The sequence below is a fragment of the Solanum lycopersicum genome, chromosome 8 (assembly GCF_036512215.1).
Source record: "Solanum lycopersicum chromosome 8, SLM_r2.1".
Lineage (NCBI taxonomy): Eukaryota > Viridiplantae > Streptophyta > Magnoliopsida > Solanales > Solanaceae > Solanum > Solanum lycopersicum.
In genome coordinates, this window is record NC_090807.1 from 1,580,625 (window position 1) to 1,603,899 (window position 23,275).

A 23,275-nucleotide genomic window follows, 5' to 3' on the forward strand; every position below is an offset into this window, starting at 1 on the left:
TATTGGGCCCTTACTAATGGGCTTAATTTTGGGGGCCTAATCGACTTGGCCTTCTTTTCTTTTTCTATTTGTTTACTAATTTTTTCTTAATTTATTTATTTATATTATAAAAATATATGGTGTATTTTAGATAAAGTAAATAGTTTATACCATTTATGTTTATGTTTATGTTCATATTTAATAAGTAACTTTTTACGAATAATTGCTTTCAAAAGAACAATTTAGATTATGATATTTATCCTAATTTATATTATATAACAATAATTTGATCTTTCTATAAATTATATTTATACCATAAAATACATAGTATATTTTAGATGCAAAGCGTTGTATAACTGATAAAAAACAAAATGAATATGATTTTATGTGATTTGCTTGGTGTTGATGATTATTGTATTGTCTTGAACCTTAAATTGTTCAAAGACTATCAAGATTAGAACAAATGAAATTGAGTTTATCTCGTAATATTTTTTTTTATTTTCGCTAAAATTTGAACTTGAAATCACAAGTTCTCAATCAGTTTATTAGCTATCAAGAGTTTTCGAGTATAATAACATATTTTTTTTTTTAAAAAAGGATACTAATAAGTAATATATAAACTAAAATTTTATTATTCCCTCAGTTTATTCTTTTTGTAATTTTGTACATTTTTCGTCTTACATAATACTTTTTGGCTTCACATGATATTATTTTTAAGTTATAAAACATATTAACCCAACAAGCTTTAAAGCTCTACTTCTTCTTTCTCCAATTTTGCAGAAATCAAAGAAACAAAAAAAAAAAAGAAGTAATTTCGGTTCTTTCCATCATTCTTCTTGAATATATTGGGTATCTGAAATAAAAGGTTCGTGCTTTTAATTATTTTTTAATTTATTTTTCTCATTTTTCTTTTGTGGGGATTTGTCCATTTTATCTTGTTGTGGAATTTATCGTTTGGGTTTACTTTGCTTTTGTGAAAAAGGTTGGATATTTCCATTGATATTGATGAATTCTTTGTGGGTTTTAATGGAATTGATGCGTATTCAATTTATTTATCTGCTTTTGATTTGACACGAAAGGAAGTACAAGAAAGTAAAGAATGACTTGATATGAAGTTTAAGAAAGTAAATGAGATTGATGTTTTATACTAAAAATATATTGAATGTACCTAAGTTTTGTTTGATATGATAATTTTTTGAAAGAAATGAAAGTTATGTTTGTTTTTGAAATAAACTAAAAGGGAATATAAGATATACTAATTGAAATAGAGGGAGTATTAAAAAGTTGTGTTTTTTCAGGCTGTAGCATGATATAGCTTATAGTTTCTTGGAGGAAATGGATTTTGTCAGTGGCTATGCCATTGATGATGATTGCGTAATTTGAGCTCCCTTTTTGTTGTCATGTATAGCCATTTGCGTTGTTCTGTTATACAAGGTGTTCTATGATAGATGAGTGAGTTTGCTCTTGACATACTATGGGTGCTAAACCAATTTCACATGAAGTTTGGAACACTACAAAAAATGTGTCGCTGAATTGCTCTTAACTAGCTGAATTTCTGATAGATTAGTGATGGATTTTGTTGTTTAGCTATAGAATTTGTCTATCAGTAATTCCTGATTTTTAGTAGTGGTAGACTTTGTATCAGTAGGGGTTTTAGCTGGTGCTTTCAATTTTAATATAGTTTTACTACATTTTGAAGAATCTGCTGGAAGTACGCGTGTAAGACTTTTACACATGGGTATATCAAGGCAGATGAAAAGTTATGTAACTTAAGCTTAAACTAGAGGCACCTATATTTTTGGGAAAATCACAAAACAAGTGCTGGTTGCCCTGTCTTGCGTCTAGCAGTGCCGGAGCGTGGAGGCACTCTTCAGAATGGGTGTGTCATCTGAAACAGCATCACAGAACATTTTTCTTATATGTGTGTAAATATATGTTTTGTAACATCATGTGTATATAACATAAGCTGTCACTGCTTGAAAATAATACCAAGTAAATAGCAATTTGAAACAGGAAGTAAAATCTTAAAACCAACAAAATCTTAGACCCAAACTCACTTACAAGCTGAACTATAGGCACTGCTTGCGAAAAATCCTGGGTAAGCCACTAACATCTAAAATAGTTAACGTAGTACACCCTATGTTCCAAAGGAGGAGCCGTTATGAGCCTCATCTCAAGAAGGTATACTTGGGTGGTTTCTGTTTAGTTATGCTACAGAAGACACGTGATACCTGATCTAAGATATGGTTGTCTTTACAGTTTTATAAGATTGTAACATAATATTTGTAATAAAGTTTGTTATTTTGGTTTGACTTTACTAGTAATATCTTTGAAGATGCATGATTTCGGAATGCATAACTATTTCCTTCAAAGTGGGAGGCTAGGAGCTATGTAACCCGCTAATGCACATCTCACTTGAGCTATGGAACCCACTAATGCACATCTCTCCTTGAGATGAATAGTGGATCTTATGTCTCAGACTTTAAATTAGAATCTGATGTGTCTCTGTACAAAGTTTAGAATTTAGGTTCTGTCGTGGTTGTTTGCTAACTTTCCCCTCATATGCATCTAATTCTGCCGCGTCTACTTTCTCGTAGTGCCCAAGTTGAACTTTTTATTGTCTTATTAAGAGGGATGGATAGAGAGAGATATATGTGAGAAGATGTAGTTTGCTGTGGGCAGTTGAGATGGAGTTGGCCCACTATGTTCGTTCCTTAATTTAGTGGTCTTTTTATTAACTTTGGAAAGAAAATGTGAAATTTGATAACGAAAAAAATTTGTTGTTTCACTGATCATTAACTGGGCTTTTTCTGGAATACCAGTTATGTGGAAAAAATATTGGCTGATTTTCTGTATATGTACAAGCTTCACTAATTATCAAGCGCTCATGACTCAAATAATTGAATGAAGTTATAGTCTGATAGTGGACACTACCATCCTTCTGTTGGGACTAACGCTTAAAGTGCAACATAGGCAAGAAAGGTTTTCCATTTCCATGACAAAGAAATTTAATACATTTGCATATTGAATCTACTCTTCTTTTCAGATTTCAGGATTCTATGCAAGTTTAATTTCAGGGAGACTCAGAATTCTTTCAAAAAGATGTCGTTAACTGCCAGTACCATCATGAGTGTAACTACTTTGCCAATAGGTATGTGGCTGTATGCTCCCGATCAGTTCTTTTAATTGGTACCCCCGCACATCTTCTGAAAGGATGTCAGAATTGCTTTTTGGCATGTCATTAGGATCACATGGTGACACCGGGCATATCATTGATCATGTTCAATGTTAATCGATCAGCACCTCTTGCTGTTAGCTCATTGAGAAGCCTTTGCCACATAGATGTAAGAATATGCTGTTAAGTGCTATAGGAGTTAAGACAGTCACATTAAGTAATGATCCTCTTGTAATATTATAGTTGCTTTTCTGCTTATACTATTCGAATGTTTAGCTCTCTCTTTGTCTGTAACTCTGTACATGAAAACATCAATTGACTCACCCACTCACAGCCAAATATATAATACTCACGAGTCACGGCAACAACAATCACACTACTTAATCTTTAGCAAGTTGGGATCCGGATATATGAATCCTCACCATTACCCGTGTCGCTTTGTCTAGGTTCATGTCAAATATATAATAACTTATACCAAGTTGAAGTGAAATTTTGGTTCATGATCTATCATCCAGCTTGATTGAATTTGGTTATTTTGACTCATCAGATTTAAAATTAATGAAAAAAGTACTCTTTGATTTTCTATTTAACTTGATTTGATCGTGTTTAGGTTTTGAAGTAATGTAATTGAACATTACATTTTCTTGATAATCTAATTGACCGTTTACATTTATGGTGTGACAACAATGTCTTAAAATCCAATGTTGGTCAAAATCCTTTCGAAGATTTAGCTGCTCATCCTGTAAGTCATGCTATCTAATTTGTTAATCATTGAATATTGTCATCACAGTGAGAGCAGGGGATCAATGCCAGAAGCAATTCAAGCCAATAGTACTCCATCTGGTTGGCATGCAGTTACAACTCAATGACAATAGAAAAAGCTTGAGATGTTCAGTTCAAGAAAGGCGTGCTTCAATAATATGTGCTGCTGCTCTGGTATCAGTCTCTTCGGTGCTTCTTTTTCGAATAATTGTTCCCATTGCCTTGTTTACATGCCTCCAGTGATTCTAGTGGGTCAATCTGTACTTGTCATGTCTTTTATATTAATTTTGTACTACTTTTACTGTGAGAAGCTTTGGAGCTTCAGAATGCTACTGCAAATAGCTGTTTATGGCTTTAAGTTAACAGATTAGACTCTGTCTCGCTATATGCAGTTCTGCAGTCAGCATAGTGAAAATCAACTGCATTTACTAGAACAATTACCCAGGAATCTTTACCTGCTTCTCTATTTGCTAGTTATTGTTTATAGATATGGGTATGTAACATCTACATTTTCTTTGAGAAGGTAAAATGTGGACTTGTGGAGATATATATGTTCATTTATTACTCCGTCCGTTTCAACTTGTTTGTTTGGTTTGTCTTGGCACGGAGTTTAAGAAAACAAAGAAGACTTTTGAATCTTGTGGTATTAAAACTAAAGAATCATAGGAAGTATCAAAAAACAAGGCAAACGAATTGAAATGAAGGGAGTACTTGTAAGTGGTAGCATTTCAAGACAATCCGAAAAAGCAACTGATTAATATGTATATCGCTGTTCATGATGCTGTTACTACTACTACTACTACCCACATTCACCATTTGGTTTTCCATATCCTGTATCATTCAAGTAAACTATACTACTATAAGCATTTCCGTTTGACCTTTTGTTCTTGCATCAATGCAGAACGCAAGATGCGCTGAAGGCCAGACACAGACAGTTACACGAGAATCATCAACCATTACAGTTGCACCAGTTCAAGGTAATCTTTTCATGCTCTTAGTAGTAGTAACCGGTAGACCAATGAATGGAAATAAAACAACTTGTATTTTGCAACTTTGTTGTTTTCCCTACACTCCATCCAGCTACAGTAAAAAGATCATAGAATCAGTATTAGCTCTACTTAACCAATGATTTGCACTTCATAAAGATCCAGTGGAAGTATCATTTGAATGCTGCTATGTCGGGGCTGAATGCAGGAAAAGAGAAATCTCCTGACCTGGATGATGGTGGGACTGGATTTCCCCCTCGTGATGATGATGGAGGCGGAGGTGGAGGTGGGGGTGGTGGAGGCCATTGGAAAGGTGGGTTCTTCTTTTTCGGATTTCTTGCTTTCTTAGGCTTGTTGAAGGACCAGGAAGAGGAAGGACCCTACCGGGACCAACGAAGAAGATGAAGCAAACCAGAATACAGATACATAGAAATCAAAACAAAATTGGAAGTCCAGGATTTGTAACTGGTCTACCATCGTTAATCTCCAGGCATGGCTTCGAGCAACCTCTAGTAGGACGATAATCTTCAATTGGTTATGCACTTGAGTGTAGCATTACTTTAGCTCATTATGTATCACAAGAAAATAATGTTGTGAACTTAGAAATAGTTTTCTGGTACAATTAGAGAAAAGAATGTAATTGTAGAAGTATCAACTATCAAGTGGATTGTATAGTTTTTGAGAAAGAAAAATAAATTTGGATACAAAGTAATTTTGTTTTTACTTTTCATGTCAAGAACATCTGGTCAAGTCATCCAAAGAGTTATATAGTACAACACAAAACAACATATACAACAACCAGCAGCAGTAAAAGCTATAAATTTTTCTTTTTAATCCTTGTAGCTCAAAAACAATCATTTACAACTGCAGATGAGACTTATTAAATAAGAGGGGTGTCTGTGACTATGAACTTGATCCACACTCTGCTGGTTTTGTTTCAGCAATTACATCATCTGAAGAAGGGAGTTTCTCACTCGAAGCTGACGGCTCATCATCTGGTGAAGCTAATGGTTCGTCACTCGGAGAAGCCCCAGAGGGAACAGGTTTTTTGATTTGTACTAAAATCATGGTCATGTTGTCGCATCCTTCACCTCCAGCTGTCGGTGCCAAACACCTATCAAGAACTCTCTCACATACTGCAGAAAGTTTGCTTTCCTACAAAGAGTCAAGCCTCCTAGGTCAATCAGTATATCTTCAGTGATATAACAACTATTGGTTAGAAAGAAACAGATCAGCAAAATCTTTTCTATGGGCAATGCACTTCCTCAACTAGCTGTTCCGCAGGTTTCACTTTTAGTGGCTTTATATAATCTTTGGCCTTTGGCACATCCATACAGTGAACATGATGAATATTATCACGAAGCATAAAGAACTCAATGCTATGGCTAAAAAAACATGTTTGAATTTTGTACTTGAGCAACAATTAATCTTAATGGTACAAAGCATTATCTATCAGACTAACCGACTTGAGCTGCTCATGTATAAAGTCCACTAACTGCTGGCTCGACATGCAGTCCCTGCAAAACAAGAAAAAGCCACGTGATAATCGGATTATTCTGACAAAAGTACAGAGCTTTGAAGAAGAAAAACCATAGGAACAATTGAAAAATGACAACCAAGAACATGAGTATTGTTAAGTTTCTGGTGTACACTTTTATTAGGAAGGTAACATGTATATATAATATGAATGAAAGTAGCACTAATTAGAGCCAAGCCATATTTACGTGAAACAGAAATCCAGCTATGTCCTCCCACTGATTACAGAGAGCCTAGCAAGTCTACCACAGATTCTGCCTCCTCCACAAAGCTTTCTTTACACCAGAGATGAAACAGAAGAATATGTTCATCTCAATAGTATGTAAGTAATTGCTTCTATCGTCAAAAGCTAGCACTAGGCAAGCCTTAATTTCTCCCTCTAAAAACATCTGGAGGGATTACGTCAATCTACTCTCTAGAATAGATTGTAATGAGGTAATTATAGCTCAAATGTCAAATGCTCGTCCACAGCGTGGTACTCTGTGTCCCGCATAGGATAACTAGTCAATAATTCTATCTAATCCAATGCAATCCTTGCTTTAACATCAGAATAAATTTTTAGTAAAAGGATACCACAAAAAATGAGTTTATCCTCCAACCCCAAACGTTACATTTCAAATCCAAGGAAACATGGGAAGGAAGAAACTTCGACAAAGAACATAAATCGGGGAAATACGAAAAAGATAAAAATTACAACAAAAAGAAATGTACGACAAAAATATTCAACAATGAGAAAAAGAGGAATGCAAAGGAGCAAGTGAAGATAAGAATGATGGGAAAATGAAAAGCTGTTGGAACAAGAAAGGATTGAAAACATGGTAAAAATGAAAAAAAAATATATCTATAAAAAGATGTGCAATCAAAGTTTCAAATTAAAAAAAAACACATGAAATCAGCAAGCAAAATACTTCCATGTCACAGTTTGTATGACTCTTTCCTTTTTTTAGTTGCCAAAAAGAATGATATCTTTCCATAACTAAAAACTGTTCAATTTTTACAATCTCATTTACCCATCAATAACATGTTCTAAAAATGCATCTTTTCCTCAAAACGGATTACTTCTTGTCACATTTTATCAAGAAGAGAAATACAGAGAACAAGACACCTCATGGCAAAAGAAATAAAGTAACAAGCGAGTCATCTACTCATTAAAAAAATTGATTGTTGTCTTATTCATACTTCAGTCTTTTTTTCCGATAAACTGATCCTAACATTACTATTTGAGTATTTTATGAAATTAAAACTTTTTTTAATAATATGGTGTCAGTACAAGCTTGCGTACACCTCAATGTATACCTTCTATCTTCCATCAAGTTCGGATACCGGGTAATCCACCAAGGCTTAAGTAGATGGGAAGAAATCACGTAGTGGCTTTTTCCTTTCCCTCTCTGGTATTTGACCTGAGACCTCATGATTCTCCCCCACTTCATTGTCCACTAATCCCCCCCCCCCCCCCCCCTCAATATTGGGTTTTAGTTCCAATATGAAATGACCTACAATTTACTGCCTATGTGCACTCTTCTTTGTATTAGTCTTATTCCTATTGGATCTTGCAAATTGAAACGAAGAGTCTAGAAAGCATACCATACACCATCACAAGCTAGGACGATAAAATCATCATCATCGCACAGATCAACCTAATTAGAAAACAAAAAATGTTAGAATATGTTGTATAGAAATATAGGGTAATGAGGAAAAAGCAATGCAGCATTAATACTATTTCACAATTCAAAGTTAATAAGAAAAGAACTAATTTTTCAGTATTTCATACCAATATTTTCCCTTTCATCAAACCATAATTTTAAATGTAACACCACACCAAAGAAGATACACCAAACAAAGCTATCTTCCGTTGGAATATTTATGCAACAGATTTACATGGTGAAATTTGATCTTCGATTGACAAAATGGATATGATTTGTTAATACCTTGAAGTGTGATAATACTATAGTGCACGATATTGATAAGAAAATGTTCAACAGCTTAATATCTACGGGAAGATTGTTTTGAAAAGATGCTATATCGATCATCTAATAAACCTTAGCTATGAGCTGTAACTCGGACTGTCACTAGCACATTCCAAATCAGAGATAAGCTTGAATCTGATGGAGGCATAAGCAGGAACCTTACTGGTGCGGCCTCTACTAGATACTTGTCTCCATTTATTGATATTGGATAAGTGTGGGGTTTTCCTACGTCAAATTATAGACTATAACTACTGCAACAACAAGATGATGAAATTTAATGAACAGTGAAAGTTTACAATAAGTTAGAGCAACCAATGATTGTTGTATTGACACTTGGCTATTAAACACTTCCAAAATGGGAGCATGATTTACCACTAATTGCTGTTTCAGAGTGTTTGGCCATTCAAAGACAGTTTTTTAAAGGAAAGAACTGTCTCCAAATGACCAACACGCTTAAATAGACACAGTTGTACACATGAAACAAAGATTATTATGCACCACCTGATAGCATCAAGACTTCTCAAAGAATAGATGTTTTGACAATATGATAGAAGACATTGCACAATTTATGAAGAACCTGAAGCAACGTACAGTATTTATATCTGGATCAGCCGTAACAATTTGCTTCTCAGCTGGCAGAAACTTATTCTGCTTGAATTCCATGTCGCCTGCAATGAAGTTAAGATACGCTAATTATCTCATCCAACAGATATTTTTCTCAAATAGCCAAAGTTAAGATATGCTCATTATCTCATCCAATAGATATTTTTCTCAAATAGCCAAAAGTTGAAATTCTGATTTCCCACTTAGAAACCAAATTTTAATGAGAGGTGTATGTAGAGCATGAACCCAATACTTTTGTCACAGAGCATAAATTTATGCGTAAAAATCCACCAAAAATGCAACAAATGGTAGATATAAACCCATAAGTTAAAAATACAATGAGTTCAATGCTAAGAACCTTAAAAACTGAACCCATAAAGCTTCAATCCTGGATCAGCCTCTGATCCTAATTACATTTTTTAGCTTGCTCCATTACTGACGTTGCAAACTATTTTTCCATTGGCTAGTATTTAAACAAATTAATAACGGTTCATGAATAAAATCACATAATACCTATAGCTCTTGCAAGATTTAAGCTGCCATTAACACGCCCTGCGTGGATAAAACCACCTGCTTTCAAAATTCTCTCTCGTTCAATCTCAAGATCAGGCTTGTGATCCCTCGATAGATTATATGCCTGCACAAAAGACACATGAATATTCATTTTAATGCTTCAGATAAACCATAAATTTTATCGAAACAACAAAAGCCCACGACTGTGCATTTAACACTATGACCCAGCCCTAGCAAGTTCAGTGTCATGGCATGCTGAGTTGCCATGTTGGAATACAACTTCACTATAAAAGATCCACCAAGGAGAAAGTATAAGAGGGCGGGAAAGAGAGTAATTAACACTACAATAGCATCCCACCTGGCTTTTCCGTGAAATCACACAGCGAGAATCACCAGCATTCGCAACAATGAGTCGGTTCTCTCTAATGATCGCAACACAAGACGTACATCCAGAAGTTGGTCCAGGAAAATCAGAGTGAGGACCCTGATAATAGAAAACACAGCCATAAGCCAATCAAGCAATGTGGACGACAATGGCAATATGCAGGAATCTCCCAATGAGCCACGAGAAAAGACAAGGAAAAGAAAATTAAGTGTCCTCAATTAAATCCCCTAGCATCAATTTCAAAAAAATTATATGTCAACTATAAAACAAAAAGACAGCAATAAATCACATTCTATCCCAATTTCTTCTAACTCAGTATTATCTGCACAGATTATACCTCCTCAAACGCCCAGTCATCAGTATTTCCGTTTCCATCACCATTTCTTGGAGACCATATAAGACCCTCTATCATACCCGAAAACTTGTTTAATCTATCCCCTAGTGCAGCCAGCTCCCTCCATCCTCTCTGACCACGCATCATCTCATCCATTCTGCACGAACAACAAAACAAATTCTTTCAACACACAGGTTAGCAGCATAAAAACAATTAATGATATCACAATGCAAAAATCATAAATCTCTCTATGGGATGCAGGTTGACTCTTATCAAGAGTGTACTTGACAGTATCCCCACATATATTATGTCAATGCTCCCAATAACATCCAAGGTACATAATCAAATTGACAAAATCAGAAAATCTTTCTTATGGAAGGGGAGCTATGAGGGCCATAAGTTCCATCTTGTGAAGTGGGAAAATGTAATTATGCCAAAGCAGCATGCAGGTCGGGAATCATAGATCATGAAATGGTGGTGGAGATATGCTCAAGAACGAACAAGTATCTGGAAAGAGCTAGTGAACATCAAATATGGAAGGCACGACAGATGGAATACCAAGCAGAATAATGACCCTTATGGAGTTGGACCTTGGAAGTATGTTAACAAGCTAAGGGAGGAATTCTTCCAAGAGGTATCCTTCAGGATTGGCCATCATAACTCAATTAAATTTTGGGAAGATAGTGGCTCAAATAGTGAAGACGGAATATGGGTACCTCGCTTTAGGAGGAATTTTCAGCATTGGGAGCTTAATGAGCTATAAGATTTTTTCAGACCTCTAGAAGGAGCCTCAATGTCCCCTCACTTGCCTGATAGCTTAAAATAGAGCAGCTCTGAAACAGGAAAATACACAGTTAAGGAAGGATACCACAAGTTGTGCTCTTCAAATGACATGATAGACCAGTGGCCAGGGAAACCGATTTGAAAGACTAGACTACCCCCTAAAATCAAGTCTTTCACGTCGAGTACCCTCAGGAATGATACCCTAGCCCTGGACAATCTAATTAGGGGGAAACTTCAGCTAGTATACAGATGCTTCATGCGCCTCAATAGCCTGGAATCAGTGAATCAATTGTTTCTGCACCGTCCAGTGGCAGCAGCTCTTTGGAATATGTTCATTTCAATTGCTGGTATCAACTGGATTCTCCCCCAGAGTGTCAAAGACATACTGGTGTATTTCGAAGGAAAGGAATCTTAGATGTTTTGATGGTATCTCAACTCCAATTAGCAGTTTGAAATCCTTTTGCCTTATTAATATCTTCCATTGGAGCAATTTATCCACTGTAAACAATATATTACCCCTCTTAGATTTCATTAGCTCCCTTGATATGGCTTAGCGACCATTCTTTTGCTCGTGGCCAACTCCCAATAGGTGTTTTTGTTCTCAGGAGTTAACCATGTTTTTGTGGATGTAATTTACATCTCCTTGATGCCTTTCAAATACAACATCTTACTTCATCAAAAAAAAAATGCAAAAATTGTAAGCATGAGTTAGATCTTCAGAGCCTCTAATACAGAAAGAGCTCTGGTGGAAGGTTAGTCAAGCTTAACTCATTGGGGTAATAGATGTAAAAAGATTGACAGCAGTCTGGGAAGTTGATATCATACTAAGAAGCACCGTTTCCTTCCGAACAGTTCTCAGTCCTCTTTTCTTGTAAGTTCCCCCTCTATTCTCCATGCCAAATATGCGCATAAGCAAGAATTGAGAATTTTACATACTACTCCCATCCAAAATAATTGATGTTTTAGGCTTGAGCATATGGATTAAGTTATTCTATAAAATTAAAAGGGGCTCTGACTAAAATACCCTTAATTATGATTATCTTTTCATTTTTTAGGTTGACATAATTATCATTAAATTTTGCACATTAAATTAGGAATGCGTCGTGGACAAAAATGGGGAAAAGAATTAAATACCTTCTTGGTTTGTGAAACATCAATTGTTTTGAATCAATGCTTAAAGGCTAAAATATCAATTACTTCGAACCAAAGGCAATAGCATACATTGAACTAGATTTATTTCTTTGTTTCTCCTTTGCATGGTTACAGGACAGAGGAACAGAGGGATAAGAAGTTATTGACTTCCAAATCGGTATAGGAAGATTTTTTTTTTTGAAAACGGTAATTTTGTATTCCTCAGCATTAAGGACATGCTGGTGACCTCCAAAAAATTCGTACATAGAGGGGCTAGGAAGGCTAATGACAAAAAACCTAACATATCTACTAGTTGCTCTACCTCCTCTATACATTCCTGTTTACACCTATCTCTTTCTTTCTGCTTAGTCACAGCCTTTCGGTCTTCTGATCAGCCTTATACTAATTTTTTTCCAGAACCGTAGTGTACGGGCTTACTTGTATGCACCTCGAATAATTCCATCGGATACATGCCACCTTCCACCATCAACAAGTACCAGGTAATTTTTTCCACCAAGACTAGAACAGATTGGAAGAAATCACCTAGTGTTTTGTCTCTATTGGGAATCAAACAAGAGACCTCATGGTGCATAACCCACTTCATTCACCACTAGCCTTATACTTTATCTTGCAATTCTCTCTCTAAAAGAACTTCTATATCATGCAAAAATAGATTTTTTTCCTTCTAATTTTGAGTCTGAACCTGTATCTTTACAGCATGTGGAGCTTCCCTTAAAACTGTGTTCTGACACAGAATTTAGGCACATTATAACCAGTATCCTTAGCTAATTTTCTGTCGACTTCAACTGACATCCTCTTACTTTTCTTTCTTGGACAGACTAAATGATAAAAAAACAAGAAATAAAAGGGGCACTGCAGAGAAGTGAAGGTTAAAGAAAATATTTTCCTCATCTCTACTGGATTCCTTTTTTTGGCCTCTTCCTCTGGATTCTTTCCCACCAAACAACCCTCCTCCTATGCCACTACACTCTATCATATAGCCACCAAAGGTTCCATCTTTCAATCTCCAATTCCAACCACCACCGCCGCCGCATTTTTATTTTTTTTAGTGAAGTAAGAAGTTTCATTAACAAAAGAGCATCAAGTAGATGCATAGGTGCAAGAATATGCAATGCAGAAACAAAAGAAGCGTTAGCCTCCTTTACAGTGTGGCAATCTAAGATGAGGGAACTAACAAAATCTAAAATATAAATTGGTCAGGCTAATTACAGTAGCCAACTTAATCATGACAACCAACAATAACTTATGGCTCAATCCTTCCTTAACACCCCATAATGCACCGCCAAGTTTGAGTTTAATCAGCGGTCACCATCCCCTTATTTTCCATCCACAATTGCACCAATCTCACTCGTCGGAAGATTGAATCGTCCAACCTAACATGTACCTAAGAAACACAATCTTCTCCTGGTTTCTTCTCCAGAAACTGCAATAGAAAACCCTCCAATTTCTGATGGAACACAACCTATCAAACAAATGTATCTGTGCAGGAGAACAAGTTTTAATCCATTATGGGCGAAAAAATAGATTCAATCTACTTTATATTTCACGATATATTAGATTAAGCTTACTTAGTAGGTTGAATCTTTGCAGCTTTGTTAGTTCATCAGTCCTTTCTCATCTGGTATTTACATTCCCATTTCCATATTACAGAGAGAAGGGAGAGTTCTTCCTCTATTGGCTATATCAATCTCGGACATGCAAATTAGATCAAACACCAAGGGGGAGAGACCGGAAAAAGTAGAGACAAAAAGAAAGGAGGGGTAGAGATAAACGAGATTGTTGTTCTGCCAATCTCATCAAATAGTGTTGATCAAATTAACCTGATTATTCTAAATAATAACTATACTGAAGATTTTCATGCTTAAAACTTATTGTTGTGCATAATACAGGAGGTGAAGTATATTGGGACGGGTATGTTGTGGATATCCTATGATCAACAATTTTTTTAAACAGGCCATACGATCCATAAATTAAGTGAGGAGGTGAATGAATCCACATCTAACCTTATTACTTTTTTTTTTTTTGATAACTGAGAAATCCTGAGGTTCGGTGGCACAAAAATTGATACTCGTCCTTCTCCACTTAAATACCAGGTTTCTGTTTGTGGCAGGGTTCAACCTGTGAAATACGCCTAGCACACACATCATATGCAGTCTTTTACCAAAGCCCTACGAGATTACAGCTTATCACTACAAAGCTTTCACTTCTGTTTCTTCTCACTTTTTACCAAAGTACGAGAACTTAATGCAACAGGGGGGTTTCTATCCTAATTTCAAGGATGTGATATGATAGCTGATAAGCACATTTCGAGAACCAATAAAAGAATTTAAATCTCAGGAGTCATAAAAAGAACATAATGACTAAAACACAGCTACAAGATATTAATCTAAGCAGACAGCAGAGATATTTCAACATCACCTATTAGGCATACAACATTTTAATCATTTTCATTTTTGCCCACCAGAATATAAAGACAAAGCAAACTGGAAGTGTGGAATAAGGTTGACATAAAAGACCACATATATTGATGCTAAAAGACAAGACAAAAGTACATACAAAATATGATTAGCCAGTTATACAACCAAAACTTCAAGAAATCACCTGAAAAAGGCTTTCTGGACTGAAGTTCCAATATCTCCTTGTTGATACGCTTCATGCTTGAGCACTTGTTGATGTAGATACTTGGCACAAAATTTAGCAACAACTTTACCTGAAATAGTTCAGTTATTTCAGGTATCACAAAGCTAGCATATCGGTTATGCAAAACAACTTTACCAATGCACATTAGTAGCCTACTTATCTTTCTAGTACATAAAAAGTTACATGAATTGAAGTGCCTAACAATCATGGCTAAAAAGGAAATTTCAAGGCTAGGGGAGCTTCTCCCATGAATACTAGAAGCAAATGAACCTTCAGTATCCTAAATCAGATATACTTTAACTACACACAAAACAAAACTACTCGTAGACCATACCATGAACAAATAGAGACCAGACGACAGCAAATTTAGATGGGAAATACATAAAACATGCTCCTGAGCATGTAGAACAATCTGCACCTCCAAATATATTCTCACCAAAGGAACATCACAACAAGAAATATCATCCATCAGCAAATTCATGTCATAGTATCCAAGATGCATAATATCTTTGTTGAAGTGTGTAATCATCTCACCTAGAAACTTGAGATTAAAAAACTTAAGTTGTAAGAGAGAGCACGCTTTTCTATTTAATAATATTCTCAACACGCCCCCTGACGTGTGAGCCTCAATTTTTCATGGGCCAAGTACGTGAAAATTCTTTTTGATTTGGGTGGCAGTGAAATTCGACCTCAGGACCTCTGCCTAGGACCTCTGATACCATATCGAAATTATAACCATCTCAGCTAAAAGCTTAAACTGTTAGAAAGAACACACTTTTACTATTTCATGATATTCTCAAAACGGCTCCTCACGTGCAGGCCTAATTTTTTTCATGGACTTAACCTCAAAAGCTAGCTCATGAGGGGAGGTTTATCCTAGTCCATATAAGTACACCAAATCCCATCCCTATATCGATGTGAGATTTCTTAACAATCCCCCACACGCCCAAACCTCAACGGGAGCATGAATGTTTCGAAATGGGGGCCCAACATCAGTGAACAATAAATTGGGATGAGCCTGACTCTGATACCATGTTGAAGTGTGTGACCATCTCATCTAAAAGCTTAAGCTAAAACAACTTAAGCTGTTAGAGAGACCATATTTTTATTATTTAATAATATTCTCAACACGCCCCCTCACGTGGGGACCTGATTTTTTTTCATGGGTCAAGCAATTTTTTTTAATTTGGGTGGCAATGAAATTCGATCTCATGACCTCTGCCTTCTCTGAGACCATGTTGAAGTGTGACTATCTCATCTGAAAGCTTAAGCTATTAAAGCGAACACACTTTCATTAGTTGATGATATTCCCAACAATCTTCAACATCATAAACGACATAATTCATTAAGGGGTCATTTGGTAGCGTGTTTGGAGGGGAATTATGCAAGTATTAATCATGCATAAGTAATACCATGTTTGGTAGCTAGTCAAGAGGCAAGTTATTAATGTATAAAATTTACGATGTTTGATTTGCAATTTAGAAACTCACATAACTTATACTCCCTCCGTCCCATTTTATGTGAGGTAGTTTGATTCGGCATGGAGTTTAAGAAAGAAAGGAAAACTTTTAAGAACTACTGGTCCAAAATTAATGGTAGAAATTTGTGTGGCTGTAAATCATTTCATTAAAGGTAAAATAGATATTTTATAGTTAAAGTATTACTTAATATAGAAATATGTCATTCCTTTTGGGACTGACTAAACATGAAAGTAAGTCACTTAATTGGGGAACAGAGGGAATACATTATTACTATATGTAAGGGAGTATAGCTAACTTTTGTAGTTCTCACAAGGCTAAGATAGAAATTTTACTTCTTCGATGATGCGAGCTACTACATGTGTTGTTGTTTGTTGAATTTCCATTTTTTCCTCATTCTTTTTTCTTAAGATCAAACTCCACACGGGCCCCTCATTAGATAACCTTTTACATTTTTTCTGTTATACATTTTGGGTTTTGCTTCTTCAGTGAGCTTATGTGTGTGTATAAACAAAGACTATCCAGCAGTTCATTCATCCCACTTCATCTGTTAAAGGCTAAATTCCAAATTGTGAAAGAAAAGAGAATCATGAAAAAAATGTTAAGAAGTCTTTTGGTCAGTATGGCACCTAAGTGATACCAATTGCGGTCATACTGAGAATCATAGTGGAGAATTGTCTAGTTTAGGAACTATGTTGGGAAAACCCTCCTTTGTTTTGTCTGCTACAACTCTATACACATATTGGGTTGAATAGGTAATGCCTTTATAAACAGAACTACCAAGTCCGCGTGGATCTTCAAAAACCAATTGAAAGCTGCAAATCCCATAATTGCAAACAATTCCCACAAAATATTCATGGTGACAGTGATCTAAACTAGACTCTATTTCTCCCATGGCCTTAGACTAGTGAAGGAAAATACATCAGAATAAAAACCTGAATATTAGAATTCCATTTGTAAGATGGAACAACATCCCACTTATGCTGGACGCATCACAACCATATTTTTCTTCACTCATACTCAAGAAAATTTCATCACTCAACTGTTCAAGGATATAAGTATCGAAGTGACATACATTAAGTTAGGGTGAGAGCCAAACTTCCTAAAAGAGAAAAGGTTTGGGGGAGCATAATTCCAGCGCATATATATATATACGTACCTCCATGACCATCATAGACACCAAAAAAGGAAGTGGAAGCATCCAAGTCAGTAATTGCTGCATGCTAAATAAATTAGAGCAAACGTCAGATCAAAATAAAGCGCACCATGCATCAAGCTGAATCTTTCCATAGCTTGTACATTATGATAAACACAGAGACTGATCAAGAATTGCAAAATAAAAGCATACGTTACATACAAAGAGGCAACCCAAAGTAGCTACAATAACATGTACTGTGTATCAAACTAATGTAAAGCACAATAAACATCACAACTTGAGTGGATGTGGATGTGGATGTGGACTCCCCTTCCCAACAATCTCATTAAAAACGACATCTTAAATAATCTAACCTTTTTACAGAGAGATTTGTTGGATTTTTTTATTTTTTTTATGAAAATGGTAAGTTTTTATATCATCCCCAGACCCCATTTGCTCCCATATACCGGGTATTATGTTGGTGGTGGTAACATGTAATATTCATCAGCACCCAAAAGAAGGGCTGGTATCAACTATCTACAAATACAGCCCTCGAGTAATTCTTACAATGAGACCAGAAAGTTCAGTAAGGATTCACAATCATCTACCAATTGTTGTTTACACCAAAAGTAAAAAAGAGAAACTCAGGAACTCATGATCTTCTGAATTGAGCTGATCTTGCCTTCAAAACATCTTGCATTCCTCTCTCTCCAAATTGACCACCATATGCAAGTTGGAACAATCTTCCACCACTCCTTATGACTTGTTCTTCCATCTATACTGTTCCAACTACATATAAGGTCAAAAGTATCTTGAGGCGCTACCCAAACAATTCCGGCTAGACAAGCAAAGAGCTGCCATAGTTGTGTGGTAGTCGCACATTGCAAGAAATGATTTCTTTTCACTTATTGGTTCTCTTTCTCCTTTCAAGGAGGGTCTTACCAAGTGATTTCGGTAGCTAACCGGAATAACGAAGTACACAGAGAATTACAAACTTCCAGTTTGTAAATGTGTTTATTAGTTCTCATAGAGCAAGTAAGCAAAGAAAAGGCAGTTTGTAATTGCTCCCAAAATAGATGGAAAAACATGCTAAATGCATCGTCTGACTGTAACTTCACGCCGCACAAGTCAGGGACCAACTAGGATTGATGTGATCACACAACTCAATATGAAAATAATGGATAGAGATATGAGCATCAGATGGATTTCTAAAAAAATCCTTTTATTTACCAATTGCATAAAAGACTATAAATTAGGCATAGGCTACAAGCTAATCTTTTCCTTCATTAAAAGTTTTGAAAAGCATAGAGTAATAGTGTGCAGGTTTCCTATTTTAGTATTATAATCATTTTTCTTTACAGCATAAATACCCTAAAGAACTATTGGACAAGAAATATAGTTTCTTTTTTTCTACAAACCTACATGCTGCAACATATCTGCTAAAGTAGATAAAATCATTACTGATTACTCACAGCATCTTCCATAGCTGCTCTCCATCCTTGCATTGATGATAAACCATATCTAACCCTAACATTCTCACCATCTTCTGAAAATTTCTCCGTTTTCGGAGAACTCAGGTATATACCCATCTCCGATAGCTGAAATAACAAAGAAAAGCAATGACATAATATTAAAACCCCTAAGGCTTCATGACTAGAGCACTATACACAAGTGGATAACGGTAGAGAAACCATTGATACAGAGTGGTTATCAATACGATTTAGAGCTAATGTTCGATTTTAATGATAACAAACAAGCGCACTAGCGCAAAGCATTAAAAATGATTAGAAAGAAGAAAAATGGAAGATAAGGAACTCATTCTGAAGACAAAATTATGCTAATGATAGAGAAACTATAGTATGCATTCGTCCTTGTGACCCTCTTCAAACCATGATTATAGCAGAAGAATATATCTAACACTCATGACTGCACCGCGACCTTGTCATCTCTGAAACATCTTGTGTTCCTTTCTTTCTGGATAGCCCGTAAAAATATAATGCCAACTTCCACCAGTATCTTTATGCCCTTAGGATCCTAGTCCCAAACTGGGTAGAAATTATTCATTTAAGTGCTATTAGCATTATTCATTTAAGTGCTATTAGCCTATTACCCAATGATATTAACACCCCCGAAATATATTGAAGAATTTCAAGGTGGAGCATGAGATAATTGACTCATTCTGTAGTTAATAATGCATTCCATCTGTTAGAAAACCCAATTTTAGCCTTATCTTATGAAGTTTAGATTCTTCCCCAGACTGTTAAAGGAGTCGATAGTCCAACATAAAGTAGGAGCTGTGACTAAAGGAAGAAAACTCAAACTATTTGGGCTACTGTCTCCAGGAATCTAAAATGTATCTTCAGGAACTCTAGGGTAATTTGAAGGTCAAGGTCAATTGAAGCAAATATAGCAGCATAGCAGGTGGAGAGTTGTTCTTATCTTATTATTTATTTGATTCTGTAGGATTCTGTCTCATGTTTATTCACAAATCTTGAGGATGACCACACAGAGATTCATACTGTAGCCTAAAGATCATGCTGTTACTGCTTTATGGGAAGAGCTATCCGACTCACAAGGTTTGTGGTGTAAAGTTTGGTGCATTGATTGAAGTTACAACATTCCTAGGTTCCCATTAAAATGAATGGGCAAAAGAAGATTTGCAACAATGAAACATTTCCCTATTTTGACTCTATGGGCGATTAATTTATGTGTGTGTGACACACACACATTATAGAGAGAGAGAGAGAGAGAGAGAGAGGCAATTTGACCTGAAGAAGAGGTACGGACTTGTCAGGTTTATCACTTGAGTCAGCGAGCATAAAAAGAAATGTCACTGTACTAACTAGAAAATAATAGCCGCCAAAAAGATTGGTTTGAGCAATATATGTCTGTCTTTCATATTCATCCATAAATTACCAAATAACTTTTTACTTTACACGGAAGGTCCCAAAATGCACTTCTACATCAAAAACAGATTGCCTCCATAGACTGGTGTCAAACTTTGGAGGTGGGACACCACCCCAGACGTTTGTTCATACAATTAATTCAAGAACAGAAGAAGTAAACAGATTGCAAGTTATACATTACTTTAAGATGAAGTACCAAATTAATATTTCTATATTAAAAAAAACCGGCCAAATTTACATTTCTTTGAGACTTGGCAACACGAGGACCCATAGCAGAATCAATAAGATATATTTACCCTGCTACTAAGTTGCTCGAGCTCTCCAAAAATGTTGCCGCAATATTATTGGAGGATCAGCCACGCAACCGTCGACATTTTTGAAGAGATCGAGCAACATAGCCCTGCTACACCATTATATCAAACAACGTTAGTCTATAATCTTGGTTGGGATCGAAAGAGGAATTGGTGACTGGACTGCTGAAATATAGTGGATTTCACAGACTGCTAAAAGGAATCAGGCCACAGCTTTATTATGTGCTGCATTTTTAGGCATGCTAGTGTCCATGATTTGGAGAGGAGGGACCTACTCAGGTTTCAACATACACAGTTCCTTTCCTGATTAGATCTGCAGAAAAAGTGCTTAACGTGTCCACATCAATGGCAGAAACAGCGTCAAATGACAGAGGACTCTGGCATCTATAGATTTTATCCTTTGTCTGTTTTTGTTGCATAGGAAAAATGTGATTAGTGATTTATCTCCTAATTTGCATGTACAAGTTAGCAATGGCGATTTGCATGTACAAGTTAGCAATGGCGGAGCCAGGATTTTCACTATATGAAGAAGTAAACACAAGAAGAAGCTTAAGGGAGTTTAACATCTACTATATATAATTTATTTTTAATCATGTAAAAACAGTGCAATTTTCCTTCAAAGGAAGTTTGGAACCCCCTCAGTCTATCTGGCTCTAGGGGCGGAGCCAGCATGATTCGATGGAAAATTACACTATTTATACCTGGTTAAAACTATTTTTATGTGTATATAGTAGATGTTGAACCCTCTTTGGCTAGTTCATGTCTTTACTTCTCCGTATTATTTTTTTATGACAAGGGAAACCAGCAGCCGCTACCCTTTGGATGCACACAGGATAAAACCCCCATCCTATGCAATAGCTCGCAAGCCATATAGAAAAGGTAACCCGCACTAGGCTGACGAGCTCGACCCAAAGGCAAACCCCTGGCTTTCGCTGGCAAGGGGTTTTGAACTTGAGACCTCCAACATGGAAGTCCCAAGCTCAAACCACTGGGCCACCCCAAAGGGTCCGTTACTTCTCCATATTTTAAAATCCCTTAATTAAAATTTTGGCTCCACCCCTACAAGTTAGTTGAGTAGGAATATTACCAAAGTTAGCTGAAGCCTGAAGGTCAGCATCAGCTTTGATTTGTAATTACATTTTTTTGTGAAATAAAGATCAACTTCAACTAAAAACAAAATCTAGGCAGGGAAAAAAAGTACTAACAAAATATCAATCATCAAGTTTCCTAGCATACCAGAATCATGTCAATTAACACAAGGAATTTGGGTTTAAGGGGTATCTTAAATGATTGATATCAAATGCTTAGGTACCCAATGGTTATAAATTGAAACTATGTGGATCTACGAAACAACTTGAAAGTTATGATCTTCATCCCAAAGTCAGCACACAATGACAACAATTACATTTCTTATGAAACATGATTAGAACTTCATAGTCATTATCACAGGGGAATTAAGTAACATAACGCGTGGTAGCTAGTAAATCGGATTTCATTCTTAATCAATGGAATTCTCCAATCCGTATTATACCAACTTCATAGCCTCTTATCACAGGGAAAGTAAGTAAAAAGCATAGTAACTAGTAAATTGGAGTTCATTCTATATGCAACGTAATCCCAATCGTATTTCACCAGTATAAATCCGTGGAAGAGAACAGTTAGTTGTTATGTATAAATCGAGAGATGGCGGTAGATAGAAAAAGGAGAACTTACAAGTGGATTTCACCGGAGAAGGAGATCGGAAGGAGGAGGTCCGCGGCCGACGGAAACTGGCGGTCAACTTTGCCGACGTGAAGAAACTCCGGCGGGAAAAAATTGGGAAATAAAATTCCGGTGGCTATTTTTTATTTAAAAACACCGTTTTGTGAATCTTCATGAACAAAAACAAGATAGAGTAAAGTATAATCAACCTAATTATTTTTTCTTTTTTTCGATGATTTTAATTTGACACAATTTTTTAATAAAATAATAATATTGATGATTTTAATTTGACATAATTTTTTAATAAAATAATAATATCGATGATTTTAATTTAATATAATTTTTTAATATAACGAGCATATATGCATGCAATCCTTAATCGATAATAATGTGCGATCACCTGTAGTAAACAACAGATAATAACAAATACTATATTAAAAATCAAAATTTACGTAAATATATTAATAATATGATTGTTCTAGACTATCACCAAGTCATATACGATATGAATAGGCTAATATTAAGATAGCATCCAATTACATACTAGTATTTATCCTTATTTATATTCTCATACCCTCTTAAGCTTAAACCCTTCGGGATGCCCAGTGATTTGAGCTTGAGACTTTCATGTTGGATGTCTCAAGTTCGAAACTCCTTTTTCACGTACGCATCTAAATAATAACGACATATTTTGTCTTGTCATAAAAAAAATCATATTTGATAAATTTAATTTTAGTTATTGTATTTAAAAATTGTATAACATATAATTATAAAAAAAATTAAGACTCCAATACTTACCAAAAAGAAGCAACCAAATTTGAATTAGGTCCTAATTAAAGTGGAATATGTTAAAATCACTACCCCACTTTCTTAAATTATTGGTAAAATAATGTATGTTAATTTGTTTGTATGTAAATGTGCATGTATAA

The 23,275-nt window shown here is 35.6% G+C and overlaps 2 protein-coding genes across 5 annotated transcripts; one reads left to right on the forward strand and one right to left on the reverse strand.

Moving 5' to 3' along the window:
* Nucleotides 1-625: 625 nt before the first annotated feature.
* On the forward strand, nucleotides 626-5,610 carry LOC101257880 (protein YELLOW LEAF 1, choloroplastic-like). 3 transcript variants are annotated; one of them, XM_019215310.3, is made up of 6 exons: nucleotides 723-844; nucleotides 1,679-1,858; nucleotides 3,026-3,130; nucleotides 3,945-4,090; nucleotides 4,818-4,893; nucleotides 5,111-5,610. In XM_019215310.3, the coding sequence occupies exons 2-6, from the start codon at nucleotides 1,855-1,857 to the stop codon at nucleotides 5,305-5,307; spliced, it is 528 nt and encodes a 175-aa protein (XP_019070855.2). In that variant the 5' UTR covers nucleotides 723-844; nucleotides 1,679-1,854; the 3' UTR covers nucleotides 5,308-5,610. The 3 variants fall into 3 exon arrangements, with proteins under 3 accessions (XP_010324516.2, XP_019070855.2, XP_025888466.2); XM_010326214.4 differs by lacking the exon at nucleotides 1,679-1,858 and having other exon boundaries at nucleotides 626-844; XM_026032681.2 differs by lacking the exon at nucleotides 723-844 and having other exon boundaries at nucleotides 1,732-1,858; nucleotides 5,062-5,192.
* LOC101257585 (probable protein phosphatase 2C 21) lies at nucleotides 5,578-22,876 on the reverse strand. 2 transcript variants are annotated; one of them, XM_004244415.5, is made up of 11 exons: nucleotides 22,359-22,876; nucleotides 18,901-19,026; nucleotides 17,453-17,516; nucleotides 14,777-14,885; nucleotides 10,244-10,397; nucleotides 9,880-10,005; nucleotides 9,522-9,645; nucleotides 8,997-9,073; nucleotides 8,023-8,075; nucleotides 6,365-6,419; nucleotides 5,578-6,057 (listed from the first exon to the last, which is right to left on the reverse strand). In XM_004244415.5, exons 2-11 carry the CDS (start codon nucleotides 19,015-19,017, stop codon nucleotides 5,806-5,808), a joined length of 1,131 nt encoding a protein of 376 aa, XP_004244463.2. In that variant the 5' UTR covers nucleotides 19,018-19,026; nucleotides 22,359-22,876; the 3' UTR covers nucleotides 5,578-5,805. The 2 variants fall into 2 exon arrangements, with proteins under 2 accessions (XP_004244463.2, XP_069144185.1); XM_069288084.1 differs by lacking the exon at nucleotides 22,359-22,876 and adding an exon at nucleotides 20,631-20,729.
* Nucleotides 22,877-23,275: the final 399 nt, after the last annotated feature.